A 19,138-nucleotide genomic window follows, 5' to 3' on the forward strand; every position below is an offset into this window, starting at 1 on the left:
TGTACAAAACACTAGTGTGGTCTCACATGGAATATTGTGTACAGTTCTGGCCGCCCCAGGAAGGTTGTGGAAGCAATGAAATAGGTGCAGAGGAGATTTACCAGGATGTTGCCTGATCTGGAGGGAAGGTCTTATGAGGAAAAGCTGATGGATTGGGTCTGTTCTCATTGGGGAGAAGAAGGCTAAGAGGGGATTTGATAGAGAATACAAGATGATCAGACAATTAGATAGGGTGGACAGTGAGAGTCTTTTTCCTAGATGATGACGTTAGCTTGTACATGGGGGCATAGATGCGAATTGAGGGGTGATAGATTTAAGACAGATGTCAGAGGCAGGTTCTTCACGCAGAGAGTGATAAGGGCATGGTATGCCCTGTCTGCCAATGTAGCTAATTCAGTCACATTAGGGGTAAGCATATGGATGATGATGACATAGTGTAGGGGGATGGGCTTAGATTAGTACACAGGTTCGTGCAACATCGAGGGCTGAATGGCTTGTTCTGCACTGTATTGTTCTATGTTCTATGATCTTGCAGCTTTAGTCTTACTGTATCCCAAACCTCTAATATCTTAGTGCATTGTTTCTTCACCAATGGATATTTTATTCATAAGTTCACTATAGACCAGTTCAAAAGTAACAGTAGATAAAGTGCAAAACAGATTAATTTCTTTCTCTACCATGGCCACTCCAAGTGCAGATGCAGATGTTGTGAGATTCTGGTGTGAAAGAGGGATCTGAGAGGGAGAGCCCTTCTAACCACCAGCCACCCTATGCCTTGAAGTTTATTTGAAGGTTCTGGCCATTACGTCTGGCACTTTGCTGAATGATTTTTCTCAGGGAATTATCCAACAGGACTCACTTCCTGCCTTTACTGCAGGTCTTTGAGGATGGGACGTGCAGACCACAGCAGACGTGTGGTCAAATATGTTTTTTGCACAAGCATTTCCACGAAGATCAGGTGATAGTGCATGATCCAACTGACTGAAGCATTCTATTGCAACTTGGCTACATCCATCATTTGCAGCAGTGGGATAAAACAACATATGGTGACGCTTGGTGCTCTGGTTACAAGGGTCTAACACAGTATGTTGATCTGTGATGATGTGACTGAACTATCTTCTTCTTCTGATTATACAGCTTTCTCTGTGTACTTTGCTTCAAATGACAAACTTTGGGTTGGAAAATGATCTTGATGGCCTCCAGCTCTTAGAGATCCACTTTGACATCAACCCCGAAGAAATAAAGCAGGAGATTCTGCAATCTTCTGTGGAATTGGAGATGTTTCCCTTTTTCCCTCTTTTGCTTTCTGTATAGCTTTGAAGATTTTGATGTGGAGGTGCTGGTGTTGGACTGGGGTGGACAAAGTTAAAAATTGCACAATACTAGGTTATAGTTTATTTGGAAGTACAAGCTTTTGGAGTGCTGCTCCTTTGTCAGGTAGCTAGTGGGGCAGGATCAAAGTGCACAGCATTTACAGTAAAAAAATCAAAGTGTCATACAAAGACTGTAGATCCTCTGGTCGCTGGTTCATTTCCGGCTTGAAGGACAGAGCATTTTACGTGCAGCACGGTGGCTAGCACCACTGTCTCACAGCGCCAGAGACCCGGGTTCAATTCCTGCCTTTGTGCAAACTCCGCACAGACAGTTGCCCTTCTCCCTGTGTCTGCATGGGTTTCCTTCCGGTGTTCTGGTTTCCTCCCACAGTCCAAAGATGTGCAGGTTAGGTGAATTGGTCATGCCAAATTGCCTGTCGTGTTAGGTGTAGGGGAATAGGTCTGGATGGTTTTCTCTTCGGGGGGCCAGTGTGGACTTGTTGGGCCAAAGGGCCTGTTTCCACACTGTAAGTAATCTAAATCTAACTGACACAGTGTATTGAACAAGCCCAGATTGCTGTTAACTCTGTAAGCACTAAGAATAGGAATGCAGGTTTTGATTTATTGATATATAAATCCCAGAACTTATTTCAAGTCACAGTCTTGAGCTAACTTAAGGTTTTATAGAAAAAAAAGGTGACATCTCAGCTCAGTCACTGCATTAAAGGTGTGAGGTTAGAGTCTTTCTGTATCCCAACCTTGGGTCAGACAGGTTCTGTCCTCCTTTGGTGGGGTTTACCAGTCTGGTTTTCCTTCAGCTTCCTGCAGTTGGGTATGCTTGGGTATCTCATTGCACGTGTTGATTTACGATTGAAGTACAGCATACTAAGCCTTTAGTATACTTCCCCTCAGCATCTTAGCAAGTTGCTGCCTTTTCTTCCCCCTGTTGTTGCCTTTCCTGCCCTTACATTAGTGTACTGGCACTGAATCAAAAGAGTGAAAGGGAGACCGTTGTGATTGGTAGAGGTGGAGCCCACTTCTACACGTTCTGGTGCTTTCAACTGTGCTTTTTGTCGACCAGCAAGTAAAAATACACTTGCAATGTATTTTTAAAATACATTAAGAATGAACCAAGTGAAATAACAATAGAGGACACACTCGAGGAAGGTTTACCGAGTGGGTGGCAATCTAATATTAAAAGATTTTCGTTAGCAAACTACTCCTATATTAACCCCATTGGAGTATGACGCACGGAAGATTAAAGCCACATTTTGTGTTCAGTCTGAATCACTTTCTAAGGGAGCGGAACGCGTCATTATCGATGGTCCTGGCGCAGGCAACCAGAAAGACCACACCCACGCCTCGGGGCTGGGGCAGGGATGAGAACATTACACAATCAACCCCTTGGGGAAACCCACTGAGATCAGGGAATGACGACCTACTTTGTTAAGTAATATCGCATGAAATAAAACACGACTGAAAACAAAAATCTGACATGTACATGTTATTAAAGAAAATGCTGGCGTTGCACTTTCCTCCTTGCCAATGAATGAGGGAGGGCGATGGTGAGCCTTTAACCTTGAATGGACACACTATGTTAAAAACAGAGACTGCAGTTTCACCAAGGGAGATGCGAGGGTTAAAGGGATTAAAGGAACATCGATGTGTTTAAAACCAGCAGTATTGTTCCCGAACAGGAAATACATTCTTGCATGAAAGTAAAAAATCTTCCTTTTCCTTTCACCAGCAAGAGAGGGCGGTCCCGGTTCCCCCAGCCGGAAGTTGCCAAAAAAAAAGCTAGTGCAAGATCTGCATTCCCTTCGGTTTAAAGGCGGATTCCTTCTTATTCATGAATGCGGAATGTAACCTCCTTTTTTATGCCGCTATTCCACCGCGGACACTCTCCCCTGAAGAAAATCCTTTGATTTTTCACGTCCCCCCAACCTTTTCACAACAAGAGGGTGTCCGTCTTCTTTCTCTGAACTAACGGGGGTCTGCAATTGTTATATATTTATTTTAAAGCGTAATATGAGAATTTTACGCATCCCGAACCGCTCAGTGTTTGCTTTGTTATTTCTCTTCTGCTTGTCATCTTCATTCCTGTACTTCATCTATGTAGCGCCTGGATTGGGTAAGTGTCCGTTTTGAATGTGTTTTTTCTCCCCCCTCTCTCCTGATGGTTTTGTATTTTGGGGGCTCTGAGGGGATGGTGTTCCCGGAGGAGGTGGGAGAGAGCTGCTTTGCTGTTACATTTTCAGGCCCAGCCGGGAGGGAGCTTGGATCTGATTGAGATGGAGAAAGGAAACTCCGGGGTATCGCCTCTCGGAGGCTCTACCGAAAATCGCTTGGTGTCTCTCGAAACGTGCAATGTGTTCAAAAAGAAAGCTTTATCTATTGGAAGTGCTACTTGGTTTGGTCACGGAATCGAAAAGACGCCCCAAGAAACAGTTGTGTGTGTTGCCGATGGACGGGCTTTATAAATATGTGCATATTGTTTTCTTTTAAAAATACATTTATCTCTAATTGTCCCCACAATTCCGTTCCCACCCCTCCCACTGAGAGTTTGGGTGTTATACAGTTGTGGATGTTAAGCGAGTTTTGAGAAGATTTGTAGCTGAGGTTGTGGATGTATTTCTGCATACTGTATCTACTTGTAACCAAGCAATCTTGATTTACGCAAGTTCTTGTTACTGGAAACATTTGAATCATATTGAATTTCCCAACTCTCAGGAGACGATTGACGCCTTAAAATGTTGCTTTCAGTCGGCAATGCAGTGATGCAGAGTCATTCACAACCCCTTAAAATTCTGCTTAAAACCCATTCGTCTGTTAACTGAGCAGAGAAATTTCCAGATAGTAGTTATTTCCTTCAGTAAGCTGTTGCCCCATTCTACAGTTCTCACGTGCTTTCTGCCATAGTAGTGCGGTCAGTCACAACATGGATGATTGTACTATTACAAATGTACTCTGAGAAGGACCTTTTCAACCTGACAAAAGTCTAAATATTTTAGTTGTACAAGCTTGAGATGACTGTGAAATAAACGTTAGAACCACCTTGATTTAATGAGATAAAATGAGCCTTCGTGATTTTTCATGAATGCAAACTGACTTAATATGTTTGTAAATCGGTCATTTTTCGTTGTGGGAATAGGAACAACCGATGTTCCCATCAGGTCTCAGTTTATTTTAGAAGCGATTTAAGAACTCTGAGCGATTTGATACAAATGTTGTTAATTCGTCAAGGCCAACCTCAAGTGTTTTGTTTATTATTTGTATGTGTCCTCTATTCAATATGAATTTGTTTGGAACCAATTAAACAAAATAATAAATTCCACTGATTGCAGTAAGACCAGATGATAGTTGCAGACTATGACTAAGATTCTTGCATTGAGGAAGAAGTGACTTTTTGTTAGTTTTTAAATTGTTTGTCAAGGCCATGTTTCCCTTTCTTACTCTTTTACAATTCCAATAGAGAAACTGTCATTCTGTAACGTCTTTCCATTTCCTTCAATCTCTTTTGGACAGGAGTCATTTTGAAATTTTGATCTCCATGATTTTGTCCAGAGTGCATTTGTCATTTTTAATATTGGGAATTGAGCTTTTTCATAGGGTTTGTTATTAAAATGCAGTTGGCTAACGAAGCATGTTCCATCTTTTAAATAGAGCAATGTTTTATGAAAGAATACAAAAAGGATGCAAAAATGTTGGGATTAGAGTGACCGCCCGCAGAAGATGTTCACAGTGGAGTCTATATGCTAAAGGCTGAAAATGAGTTTAGTTATGTGGCAACAGTGAAAAGACTAAACTTGGCAATTTGCATGGTTTGTTTGAAAATGTTTCCTGAGTTATGTTTTCAAGCTTACTATAATATAATTTATGCTGAGAAATATTTTCAACACTCAGCATTCGTATTTTATTCCCTTCTTTGCTGAAAATAGTGGGTTTTTGACTGTGGCTCTCTTTGCAAACACCAGCGATCCAGTAGTTTTTTCCAACTGAGCAGTCTACATTGGTAGCCTTTCTTGGCAGAACATTTGACATTGAATGTCAATTTTTGGCTTTGCCCTTGCCTACTATTCAAAATATTGCCTCAACTGAAGTTGGACCACTGGCTTTTTTTCAAAGTCATTTTGTTATCCACCTCTTGTACTACAAAAACTGAAGCAAGTTAATGGGTTCCCATTGCTCTTAACTGAGGCCTATTTAATTCTACAAGTCTAGTTATATTACACAAGGAAAACTTCAAATTAAATTTTGATTATGGAAGTTTTCAGATCTTGAATCAATTAAAGTTGTATTTTTTTTTAAAAATGCTGGTGATATTTTTCAGCCATATCCTGATGCTGCCTAGCAGAAGGCTGGTCAACTGGCTTTTATTAGCAGTGCGCTACTGTTTTGGATTTTTGTGGGAAAGGGACATCAAAAGTAGTTGTGCGATTTTAAATTTTGCCATTGTGGTCGTACTTCTTTGAGACAAGACATGAACACTATAAAACTGGCTTTATATCATTCTATCTTAATCCTGGTAACTATATCATTTCTAACTTCATCTCTAATCTGTTACACCAGAATTAAAGAAAAGCACCTTGCATTATGGTGTCTGTTGAAGCAAATTTATTCAATGACCTAATATAAGTTTATACATTTACAAAGACATCTTAATGTATAAGATGCAAATATGTTTATCAGTGTGATTTACATTTGGAAAGATATGTTTGAAAAGTCTCTATTGAACAACGGAGTGTCTCTCGTGGTACAGTGATAGTGTCACTACCCCTGGACCAGGGTGCCTGGGTTCAAGTCCCATCTACTCCAGAGTTGTGTTATAACAAAATCTTTGAATAAGTTGACTAGAAAAATAGTAGAACAAAGGATGAAAGTTAATGGCATTTATTTCACTTTGTCAATGTTAATCATTATTCCATTTCAGGCTGACTGATTTAATATTTGTAAATATTTGCCTCACTAATTGATTATGCAAAGGTCCCTGAAACAAAATACAAATACAGATGTGAAATCCAGGCAGTCCCTTAAACATTCTCTCTTCAAAGAACTTGCATGTCATACAAGCATGTTGAGAAATGGTTCATACAATCATGACGTGATGCCGTTTGTTAGGAGTTTAAAAACATCTAGAAACTTTATCATTGTTTAAATTTATCAAAAACATTCAATATGGTGTTTGCATTGAAAAATGTAAATAACTATGATATTAACACTTAAAATTCTGAGCTAAACTTAAACTAACATCTACGTAGTCAGTTTTTGTGTAAACTTATCAGGGATCTTCTTGAGCCTTCTTGCACAGAGCTCCACTTTTCACGAGCTTGACCTGTAAGCGTATTATAATTTGGTGCTCCTCAATATAGCCATAGACTTTTTGTAAACTATGGTATAACTACAAAAATAGTTTGTTTCAATGAGTGTAAGGGTGACTTTTTTTTTCCCATAAATATTCTTATGAAATGTTGCATAATAGTAAAGTGTATTTTGAGTTGTTGTAATGTCAATATTTTGCTGTTAGTTGTACAAAGCATTTCATCTGATCTTAGATTGAATAGGTATTTTGATTTAAATGCTGACTGGCAGTTCTGGGCTCCAGACTGCAAGTGAGTTCTTTTTCTGCACCTGGACTTTTTCTCTCTGAATTTTCTTAAAAATAAATGCTATTGACTAAATTAGCACTGAAATGAGTAGACTGTGTTAATAATAAAATTAAGCATTAAAGTAAGGCTTTACTGTTACTGTGACAGGAGGCCTATTTGTTAGTGTGTCTGTTGGTATTTAACCTTGGTGTCATCCTTCTTTTAAAAGAAGGAATTTTGATGTGAAGTGGAATATGTCTTTAGTGATTTAAGTTATAGTAAGATTCTACACTTCTACATTTGTTTCTGTTGTCTGTCTCATCTGAAGTCAGAAATCATGACATTGAAATGCTTATAGCTATATGGATTTGTTTGAAAAAATTTATAGAAAATAGGATTGTTCTTTTTCAGAAGTGGAAGTATAGGGGAAGAAAGTGTGTATTGAAAAATAAGGTTGTCTGATTTCTCAAGTCTGTTCCAAATAGGGGAGACTTCATTACTAAGTTTGTGTCCATTTGCAGTGTTGTAACCACCTGTGTGGGACAAACATTGCTCTTCTTAGCAATTCGGGAAGAGAGAACCTGGAAGATTCCTCACTGCTTTCTCTGTCCTCCTCCATGTCATACCCTGCTTAGCCTCAGCCATTAAAGTGAGTTCAGAAGGTCTATGACCATCGTGTGCAAAGCCAATATCTCACCAAATCTATTTGAGTCATTACAACGAATTAACATTATCACCAGAGGTGGCAATTTATTCAGTGTGATGAATACATCCTGATGTCTGTATGAGCTCTATGCTTGCATTACATATAAACATGATACTTGCATTTCAGCTCAATCATCAAAATTTATTAATTATTCCTTTTTGATTGTAACACGAGCGGCAGGTAATTCATACAATCAGGTCAGGCTTTCGGTCGGTCACAGGGAACGTTATTGTATTCCATTTTTTGCACGTGGCTATTATATTTCAATTAAAATAAAATTATCTAGATCAAAATGAAGGAAGCAGTGTTGAAGGATTTCTTAAGTGACAGGGTTACCTCCTACCCTGAGAAAACGATGAAAATGCAGCATCAAGCACACACATGGGTATCAAGTTGTAAGCGGATCAAAGGTTATAGGGAGAATGCAGGAGAATAGGGTTGAGAAACACATCAGCCTTGATTGAATGACAGATCAGACTTGATATGCTAAATGGCCTAATTCATCTTCTGTATCTTTTATGGTAGAAAGGGGACAGGTGGGGATTGTCTAGTACAGATAAGAATGGTAGAGGCAGTTGCAGTTAAAATTTTTGGTGTCCTTGAGGTGTTTAGATTTTAAACCGTATTGCTTTCTCAATCTCTGCTTTGTTCCAAAACTATTGCTTGAACCACAGTTGGTTTGTGGATTCTGGTGTTTGGTGGTGTTATTTGTTTGTTTTTAACCTGGATGATCAGCAGGTGACTTCCATCCTGATGTGTAACAGCCAGTCATTCTTGATCTGCGTTTCATTGTGTTGCTAAATAAATGTTAAATTTAGCTCATACTGATATAATGAAGGTTTCATGAGTTTGGCTTAACCTGGTCAGATGATCATAGCAACCATTTTAGGTCACGATTGGTCCTCTTTAAAAATAAGTTTGATCTATGAAAGTCTTGGGTATTTAAAATCAAGTGGTAGAATTTGAAAAATGATAGACCACTTACAAAACTTCAGTCCAGCATTTGGTAAATTTTAAGTATTGCTTCCACAGCCAGGTCAAGGGGGTTACAAGTTACTGCAGCCACGTTTGGGAGCAAGTGGTCTGTGCTGAATCCTTGAAGGCAGAGCAAATTTCTTCAGGTGCTTCATAGTTCTCTACCTTTTGTTGAATGGCATTTAAAAACTTCTGGAAATCATTAGGTGAATCGGCCATGCTAAATTGCCCGTAGTGTTAGGTAAGGGGTGAATGTAGATGTAGGGGTATGGGTGGGTTGCGCTTCGGCGGGGCGGTGTGGACTTGTTGGGCCGAAGGGCCTGTTTCCACACTGTAAGTAATCTAATCTAATCTAATCTAATTAAAATACCTCAAGAGCAGAACTCAATCAGCAGCAGTTGATTCCTTTAAGTAGCACTGGTGGGACAGAATACTTGCTGATTGTGTGGTTAGGTCACCCACCGAGATCAAATGAGAGCTTATTAGCTGGAGTGTTGGCCTCAAACTGCAGAGTGATGTCAAGTTTGTCTACTCTGCATACCTCTGACAATAAAGTGATGTCTGGTGCAGCCATTACTAAAGGTATTGGTGTGCCATGGAAATTATTTTAGAGGCAAATCTGATAGCTTGAGCAACACAGTTTCTCAGCACTGAAGTGGGATGGGGGTGTGTGTGAACTCTATTTTATGGATAACGATGAAAAATCTGCCAACTGATTCAAAATGACTTGCAATCATTCCACATAAGCCACCTTCTGAGTAAAATTTTAAATTAAAGGTTGAAGCGCACCCCCTCCGCCCCACCCCTGGGGATTGACTGGGATCTCACTCTTCACTGTTTAGCATTTTATGAAAGCATAAGAGAAGAGATGAAGACAAAAATCATGGGGTAGATTGAATTGAAATTGTAGCCTATTTAAAAGTTTCAAAAAACAACTACCGAGTCATTTGTGAAATTGCTAACTATTTATGGCCTTAGATGTTCAGGAAAGAATATCCTAACATCAAGTATTCAAAGCTGATTACAAACCTTGAAGTTGACATAAACAGTGGATAAGTAGCTGGTTCAATTACTTCATTCCTCTTGAACTGCCTTTTATACTATTTGCAAACTGTCTAACTTCAAAACTTCAATCTCTCCCTGAAGATGCATCAGAATTGTCCCAGGCCTGACCTGGTCCTGTATGCTTCAACCATGTCCAACTTGCTAGGTTGACCTTTAGCGTAAAAGGAATGACACATGACTCTTGTTCACAGTAAGTGTCTGTGAGTCAGGGCCCTCCCCACCGTAGGTTGGATGGTGTCTGGGAGTGGAAGATTTCAAGATTCTGTGAGCAGAATGCAACACTAGATCGGATACCTATTGGATCATTTTCTACTTCCTTGATAACTTGAATAGTATGATGACTACTGGTCGTAATTCTGTCAAGGATCCATACATTTGTTTCTTTATCCATTCTCCCCTCCCTCCTTTTTAGTTATTTACATGTATTGTCCAGAACACATGCAAGTTCTTTTATTGTTGTGCATTGTGGGTGCCTAGGGCTTATGTATTTGTTTGGAGGAGGAACTTATCCCTGACCTCTCTTTCCTTTTTAACTATTCAGATAATGTCACCTGTGCCATCTAACACTCTCCCCAATAGTTCCGTTTCCCACCGCAGTTCCCTTTGGAAGCCAATAAGCCTTTAAGTCGTTGGTTAAAACAGTATTAGTCCCATAATCAAGTTTAGAGTTGCTCTTGTTGCGTTAATATTCTAGGGAAAGCACCCACCATCCTCTCTCGTATGTTCAATGGATTTGTTACGGTGGTTTATAATATTGTCTATTCGGTCTAGTGTGCCCGAACTCCAGGAGGCAAGTATTATGACTCCTGTATTCCAATTAAGTGACATTTTTTTTTCCAGTAATTTCCCTGTAGAATGGTTTCCCTGATCCTGTTCTTCCTGGGGTGTTTTCTCATGCACGCTTTCAATATTGACCTTTACCTAGCATGATCAGCTTCAATGTCCAAATCTGTATCCAGAATTTGGCAGCATCTTTTTCTGTCAATCTGCTCACTGCTTTCCTCTCTGTGGTGGGGGCTGGCTGTTCTAGGATGGGCCTTTACCTTTTATGACTGGCACCTTGTGGTAGGCTTGCTATCTCCTCCTGTGATGGATTGTCTCTTCATGTTTGATGTGATTATATATCCTTGCTGATGTTGTCTCGCACAATCCTGACTGTACACTGACTACCTGTATAAATATGATTTTGTTTATCATCACACCAGTTCAGGTTTGCTGCCTGAGCAGTGTTCCTCCCTACCCCCACAACCCCTATAAAGTTCCTTGTTTCAGTTTCTCCATTTCATTTAATGCAGCCCAACCAGTCTTGAGCTTCCCGCCGATGTAGCTTCTCGTTCCATGAGTAAATTAATCTTGTGCTTCGGCTGCTCAGGGACTGTCTTTTGCACTACAGCCTTCCTTGTCTTCAACTAATATTTTACAGTGATGGATCTGTCCTTCTGATAACATTCTTTCCGGGGAGGTGATTCCCACATCCTGTTCTATTTGTATGGATTGGTCTTTGAGGCTCAGAACAACATACAGAAGGCCATCTGAAATTGGTCAATTTGCCCATGTTAAAGCTCCATAGTTTGACAGATAAATAGGATGACTTTCCACAGCTATCATGACTGTCTCACCTCCCTGAACTGCCTGGGCAGAACAATCCAGTATGGCCCTGCCTATGGCTGTTGTAGATCTCTTAGTGGAGTGGTCATCTCTGGTTGCTATGCCGTTGCATCAGGACCGTAATGTAAAAGTACCCTTTATATTATCATTTTTCTTGCAATAACAATCTGTCCATATCTGTAGGGCTGACTACTGACCAGTAACAAAAGTAGAAGAACTCAGCAGGCCTAACAGCAATGTGGAGAGAAAGCAGAGTTAACGTTTCTGGTCCAGTGACCCTTCTTCAGAACACTGGTTTAAGCTATGTATGCCTTTTCCTGTTACTCATTCCACCCCTGCACCCTTTCAGTTGTAGCAAGGTGAGTCCTTCTTTCATGGTGGAGTTGGGGATAATACTCAACAATAGTTTGAATCCTAACTCTGACATTTACTGGCAGGGCATGTTTATGATTTGAGTCAAAGGCACCTACATCTATGAACACTTCACATTCCTGACCCCCGAAGAATGGGTCCCCTTCCTCAACTAACTATGGGCTAATGCAATCTCTTTATTGGGGTGATCATCTTGATCACCCCGTGGACATGCTCATCGGTTAAGCATGAACTGTTCTCTTGTTTGGGATCTGATGGCAACTGCATCCTCATTTTTACACACACACACACACACACACACACACACACACACACACACACTTTTGTCTCCAAATCTTTTCATGGTTCCTGTCTTATCCCAATGAGATGTTGGTTGGACATGGTCGCCTCATTTGATACTGCTGCAATTTCCACCATTGTTGTGGTCATTTGGAAAATTTATAAAATTGCTCCCCCTTCTTGAGCAGTGATGTTACATTTATAGTTTTCTAATCTCTTGGAGAATTAGAGAATTTTGCATGGTTACAACCAATACAATCACTATCTCTGCAGCCACCTGGTTTAAAATCCTAGGATTCAGGTCATTAGATTCAGCAGACTTGTTAACATTTTAGTCTCATTAATTGCCTTCATACCTTTTTTTCTTCTTCTCAAGCGATTGTTCATTGCAATCACAGAATCCCAAGTGTGGAAACAGGCCATTTGGCCCAGCAACTCCACTTCAACCCTCCGATGAGTATCCCACCCCAGACCTATTTCTCTATTGCTCTACATTTTGCAAGACTAATGCACCTAACCATCATATCCCTGAGTGCAGTAGGCAATTTAGTATGACCTGTTCACCTAACCAGCACATCTTTGGACTGTGGGAGGAAACCGGAGCACCCAGAGAAAACCCACATGGACATGGTGAGAATATGCAAACTCCACACGGACAGTCACCCACGGCTGGAATTGAACCTGGGTCACTGGTGCTGTGAGGCAGCAGTGCTCACCACTGAGCCACTGTGCTGCCTTATTGTGATAATTTTAAGTTTCTCTCTTTTTGTTTATAATCTCTACTAATCTTGGGTTGACTTCAGTGCCTTCTGATCAGACAAATAAACCACTAGTTCAAAGTCTTTGCCATTATAAATCTGTTTTGCTCACAAAATGCTTACTTTAGATTACTGCCTTTTTACATACTTGTAAAAGCATTTACTTCAGCTTTTATGTTTCTTAGTTTTCTCCCATACTCGTATATCTCCTTTTCTTTCAAAGAAAATTCTTTTACTAGCTTTTGTAACTGTTCCCAATTTTTGAGGCTGTCACTAATCTTGCAGCATTGTACAACGTGATGCAATGGATGGTGCTCCTTTCTTTCTTCTGGTGCTTTGTTTAACAATGGAACATACCTTTTTTGAGAGTTATAAATATAAATTGCTCATTAAGTGTCTGAACTCCAAAGTTTGTGAGAAGATTTGTAGCTCGGGTGCTCGTTGTTATGGTTCGGTTCGGTTCGCCGAGCTGGGAATTTGTGTTGCAGACGTTTCGTCCCCTGTCTAGGTGACATCCTCAGTGCTTGGGATCCTCCTGTGAAGCACTTCTGTGATCTTTCCTCCAGCATTTGTAGTGATTTTAAACCAGGTGGCTGCAGAGATAGTGATTGTATTGGTTGTAACCAATTACAGGAGGCTCCCAAGCACTGAGGATGTCACCTAGATGGGGGACAAAAGGTCTGCAACACAAATTCCCAGCTCGGCGAACAGAACCACAACAATGTCTGAACTCCATCTCTACTGCTTTAATTTTTTTAACTGTTTTAATTTTACATTGGATCCAACTGTGCCTTTTTGTAGCTTGTAACTGCTTTTATTTAAGTTGAATACACAAGTTTCAGACTCAAATTTCTCCCCTCAATGAATATGGAATCCTGTTATGTTGTGGTCATGTTTACCAATGGTTCTGTTCTGAGGCCATTAGGCCTGCAATATCTAATTAATTCAAGTATGTTAATCTGGACTAGAACTCCAAGTCTCTTTCCACTTCAGACTTCTGAATTTTCTCCCCATTTAGAAAACAGTCCGTGCCTCTCTTCTTCCTACCAAAGTGCATGACCTCACACTTTCCCACATTGTATTTCATCTGCCGCTTCTTTGCCCACTCTCCTAACCTGTCCAAATCCTTCTGCAGCCTCCCTGCCTCCTCAATGCTACCTGACCCTTTACCTATCTTTGTATCATATGCAAACTTAGCCAGAGTTCCTTTGTTAATGAATAATAAAGTTATGATTGCAGTTCTCACTTAGATATTCTACTTGTGTTATCAATTTACCTATTGGGAATGGAGCATTTAATTGGAAAGGCTTTTCTTTTTCCATCTTTTCTTACCATGACTCTTATTTGGACATGTCTACAAGCTGTATACCTTTTGCTGTATATACTCTAATTGTCATTACACAAACTACTCAGCTGCACTCTTGCTTTGTTATTTCTTTAACTTTCCAATTCTCCCTTGTCCCTTCCCACCCACTCTATTCAGTTTAAACCTTCTCTGCACATCCCATTTTCCAGTTAATTTGCTAGCGATAGGGTTAGTATTTTTCCCTGTATGTTAATAATTTGTGAGAAGAGGCCAAAAGAGACTTAAGGGACAACTTTTTCATGCAGAAGATGGTGTTTGTATAGAATGAGCTGCCAGAGAAAGTAGTGGAGTCTGGTACAATTACAACATTTGAAAGGTAGCTGGGTATATGAATAAGAAAAGTTTAGAGGAACATGGGCCAAATGTTGACAAATGGGACTAGATTAATTTAGGATGTCTGGTCGGCATGGCTGAGTTCGACAGACTGTGTGTTTCCGTGCTGTATGATTCTGACTTGAGTGTGCCTTCAGTAAAGGATAGTGTCTGATTTTTTTTTGTTGTTGTAACAAGTCAATTTATAATTGATGTGTAGGAAGCATTTATAAGTGTTGCTCTGACTTTCCATTACTGGAGGATGGAACTTGGTGCTTTTCCACAAGATTATTATTGGATTCAGAAGTTCTTGTCTGTTGTAAGAATCCACTGTTGTCTAGATACTTCAGGGTGGAGATGTGATTTTTAAAAAAATGTTTAAAGGTGTGTCTTTGGTAAAATCTTTACGTGCCATGCACCTTAGCCTGAAGAATGTGCAATGAACTGAACTGAAGCTTGTCTTCCCAACAAATGCACTGTTAAGCCACAGCTACAGTAGATCAAGGTAGAAAAAAAAGACTTTTACTGTGGTCTCTCTTTATCAAGAGGTTAAATATGCAGACAGCTGTAAATGCTTAACTTGGAAATTACAGGAGTTTTCTTTTTAGTCTTGACTACAACTTGCTTTTTATAAAATCAAAGGTCTGCCTCATATCTTTGAATGATACTGAAAATGGAAATGATTTGTCAGACTACTTACACTGAAACATCACTTTTTAAAGAAAGTTAATGTTAAATCCTGGCTTTCAAATATGACATGTATATAATATATCCTTGAGGTGTACATTTGAATAATTAACAGAAAATAAGCAAAAACAGTGAGGCACATTTACCATGGAAAGTTTGATTTCGTGTTTTAACAAGATTAATTAGAACTTACAACTTGTTTTGGTTTATTGCATAGGTGTGCCACCATTTGACTTGTTCAAACGCAGCATGTTTTTCCTAATGTTGTCTAGACCTATCCTTAAACAAAATGTATGGGACCAATTTTCTTATTCATTCTAAAAGTATTTTAATATTGATCAATGCAGAATCAAATATACTCTCAGGGTAAAAGTAGCAGTACATTATCATTGTGGAAACACTTAGCCAGTGGCAGTTTATCCAAATGCATTTGAAGCAAATTTAGTCTCCTGTATTGTGTGAAGACTTTCTAAGGAGTTGTAATAAGTCAGTAATTTGACATAGCTCTTTAGAATAATGTTTTCTTGAATTTTTAAACACTTGCCTCAAGTTTGTACCACTATTCCAATTATGGAAATTTACTTGCCTTTTCATAAACAAGAAAGAAGAAGACTTCTTATTCCATTGAGGTTCTGTTTTAAACTTTTTTTTAAATGCAAACTATCTTGGACCAAAAATGTTCCCTTTCAGCAAAGAGTTGGCCACTTACTATCTAGCTTTAACCGTAGTTACATTTTTTTTTTGTAAACTTTTCTTTGCAGTTGACTGCTTTTCAGTCAGTCCTGTTTCTCGGTATTCCTGTGTGGATCTGTTTCTTCCTAGTATTGTACAAAGCTGCAATTATTTTTTAATAATAACCTCCCTTAGAAAAGGTTTGCTACATTGTAATGTAATACTAAGTCAAAGAGCAAGTCCCACTTTTAATTCTAGGTAGTTAGCATTGCAGCGATACTATGCATCATTTTAATGGTGGATGCAAGCTGTCAGATGTTTGACACCAACATGTATTCACTTGGGCTCATTCCTGTCTTTGCACTAACTGGTGATTGCTATGGTGAAATTGTTAAACATTTTCATTGTCCACATTCAGTCTGAAAATTGCCTGTTGGAATAACAGGGGAAAGGTGCTGATGCCAGTTTAATGATATTTCATTATAAGGTACTAGTTTGGTTTTTTTTAAAAAAAAAGCACATTGTGATTAAAGTAGTGCATATTAGAAATGAGTATTCAAATATTAAAATGTTGAAGGAAGGCTTAAGCATGGTAACATTATTTGTACCAGCTATAAACAATATTGGTTGTTTTTGAGGATTCAAGGGATGTGAGATGTCTTTAGTGGAGTTGGAGAAATGTTTTTCAGAAAGGGTTGAGACAGAATACTAGTCACCGATTATGGACTTTAAATCCATGCCAGCCAGTTTCCCAATGACAGCTTTATGCCAAGATTCATGTGTACACTGAAATATTATACTTTTGTATACATTTGAATCATATTCTTAAGTCATTTTATGAATTAGATAGCCCTTCTTCGATCTGTGAAGCATCCTAATATGCAGGCATTTGTTTTACTACACTCCTTTTTCTTGTCTCATTCTCTGCATTACTCTTTAATTTCTTCTCCCTCAAATACTCCCTGCGGTAACACATTGCATATTCTCTCCCCCGTACAAGAAAATTCCCTATCCACCTCCAAGATGCACTACAGTAGCTTGCCAAGATTTTCTTCTTGATAGCACCTCCCATACCTGTAGCCTTAGCAGGCAAATGGAAACACTTCCACTTGCAGATTCCCAAGCAGCATCTTCTCGTGAAAATTTTTTGTTTCATTTGTTGTTGGGGCAAAATTGTGAAACAATATGCCTAACGGCTTTGATCGGAGTAACTTACCAGACAAACCACAATAGTTAAAGAACGCAACTCACTACCACTTTCTTAGGAATAATTAGGGATGGGCAATAAATGCTGACCCAACCCAGTAACACCTACATTCTGTAAATAAATGAAATAAAAAGCATTCATGTTGTCAGCCTCTAAGTTGGAGGGATGTAGGGGGTGGGGAAGTGGAGAGAGAGACTGGACACCTTTTATGGGAAAATGCATTCATTTTGTTAAATAATGAACAATTTATTTCAGTTATGATCCCTGTGGGGTTTCACAAACCAAAATTAAAAACGAAACCATCGTGAAAAATGTACTGGAGAATGTTTCATTGTTAGTACATAGTAGTTGTGTTCACTTGTGGATGGGCTGAATTTAACTGCTGATTAGATTAATCCCTTTACAGACACTCAGCAATTTCAAATGATTGGTAGATAACATAGTTTGTTCTGATCACGTCTTATCTGATGAGACAGATTTCCCATCCTAATGAAATATATTGTTAAAAATTCCAGTTCACAATAATGCATCAGTTAAACTAAAAGTTATTTTAAAAAATGTTTGAATCTATTTTTTTCTCTGTTACAAGGAAATGGCTGGATGTTTGTCAACAATTCAGTTGTCCCAGACAACTTTCTCATTGATCTGAATTGGCTCAATTGACAAACAGTCAGTGCAATAAAATATTGAAAATGAGAGCATGTTTACTTGATTTTTGTGCTGCAAAGTTATTTCCTTTTCTGAGTTGGAAAATTAATTCAATCAATGTAGTCAAATGTAAAAGATAATTACAGTTGAAAATTTCTCTCTTTACGGCAAGACTAAGTTTCTGTTCTATGAGTTATTAAGCTAAATTTCAGGATTCAGATGGTACAACTGCAAGGCTTATTAAATTTGACCAAGGGTCCAAAAAAAATGAACTTTGATTACAGTTTGCTCGTCTACTACATCAGTAAGAACATTTTGATTCCTGGAATTAAGAACAAAATGTTAAAAGCCCTTCTAACCTATGTCTGTCTCATTGAGAGAGAGTTACACCCAGAAATGATGGGAGCAGTTTCTGTTGATTTGAATTTGACTCATGTGGCCTGATGTTTGTTTGTGTGATGATATGACCTGGAGAAGTAACAAGGTAAAAACAATGACTGCAGATGCTGAAAATCAAATACTGGATTAGTGGTGCTGGAAGAGACTAATCCAGTACTGGAGAAGTAACATGCATGCCTTGTGACATGAACTTGAAGTTGAAACTGTTGAAAAACTAATCAATTTAATAAGTATGACTAGGCTTATTCCAAATTGGTTGGTTCAGTCCAGTACAAAGCATTTTAAAAAAAAGGAGTCCAGACCTTCCTTATGTATTAATCCACTAATAGGTTCTGTTTTAACATGGCACTTCAAGCCATTTCCCACATGGTTTTTTATTCTTCTCTAATTCTGCCATGTACGTCAATTTGTGTCATAGAGATGGACAGCACAGAAACAGACCCTTCGGTCCAACTCATTCATGCCAAACGGATATCCCAAATTAATCTAGTCCCATTTGCCAGCAATTGGCCCATATACCTCTCAACCCTTCCTACTCCTATACCCTTCCTACTCGTATACCCATCCAGATGCCTTTTAAATGTTACACAAATGTTAAAAATCTCACAACAACCAGGTTCAACAGGTTTATTTGGAAGTACTAGCTTTTGGAGCATTGCTCCTTCATCGGATAGCAGGTGTGGCAGGATCATAAGACCAAGAACATTGAACAGACCAAGATGGCTGTTAACTTGTTCATCTTTTAGAATGGGTTGCAGGTTTTGATTCATTAATATGTAAGTCCCAGGACGACTAAGTTATCTCAGGAATGTGACTTCTTAAAGCTTTATGTTAAAAAAAATGGCATCTCCGCTCAGGCAATGCATTAAAGGTGTGAGGTTAGAGTTGTGTATTTATTCCAGCCTTGGCTCTATTTGCAAAGTAGGATTTTATAAAATGTCACATGGATTGACTGCCTGCAGATTGTGTGCTTTTTGAGTAAAATAGAATGTATCTGCAAATGCAAATTCATCTCATAGACGTCTGTGTGTGTCTGTGTGTGTGTGTGTCTGTGTGTGTGTCTGTGTGTGTGTCTGTGTGTGTGTCTGTGTGTGTGTCTGTGTGTGTGTCTGTGTGTGTGTCTGTGTGTGTGTCTGTGTGTGTGTGTGTCTGTGTGTGTGTGTCTGTGTGTGTGTGTCTGTGCATG

The 19,138-nt window shown here is 39.1% G+C and overlaps 1 protein-coding gene across 2 annotated transcripts in view; it reads left to right on the forward strand.

Moving 5' to 3' along the window:
* The first annotated feature begins 3,086 nt into the window (after positions 1-3,086).
* LOC140462987 (beta-1,4-galactosyltransferase 5-like) overlaps positions 3,087-19,138 on the forward strand; it is a 97,825-nt gene continuing 81,773 nt past the window's right edge. For both annotated transcript variants that reach the window (XM_072556566.1, XM_072556567.1), the window contains exon 1: positions 3,087-3,444. In XM_072556566.1, coding sequence (XP_072412667.1) covers positions 3,342-3,444 — 103 coding nt within the window. In that variant the 5' untranslated portion in view covers positions 3,087-3,341. The remainder of the gene's footprint in view (positions 3,445-19,138) is intronic.

Source organism: Chiloscyllium punctatum, chromosome 37, assembly GCF_047496795.1.
Source record: "Chiloscyllium punctatum isolate Juve2018m chromosome 37, sChiPun1.3, whole genome shotgun sequence".
Taxonomy (NCBI): Eukaryota; Metazoa; Chordata; class Chondrichthyes; order Orectolobiformes; family Hemiscylliidae; genus Chiloscyllium; species Chiloscyllium punctatum.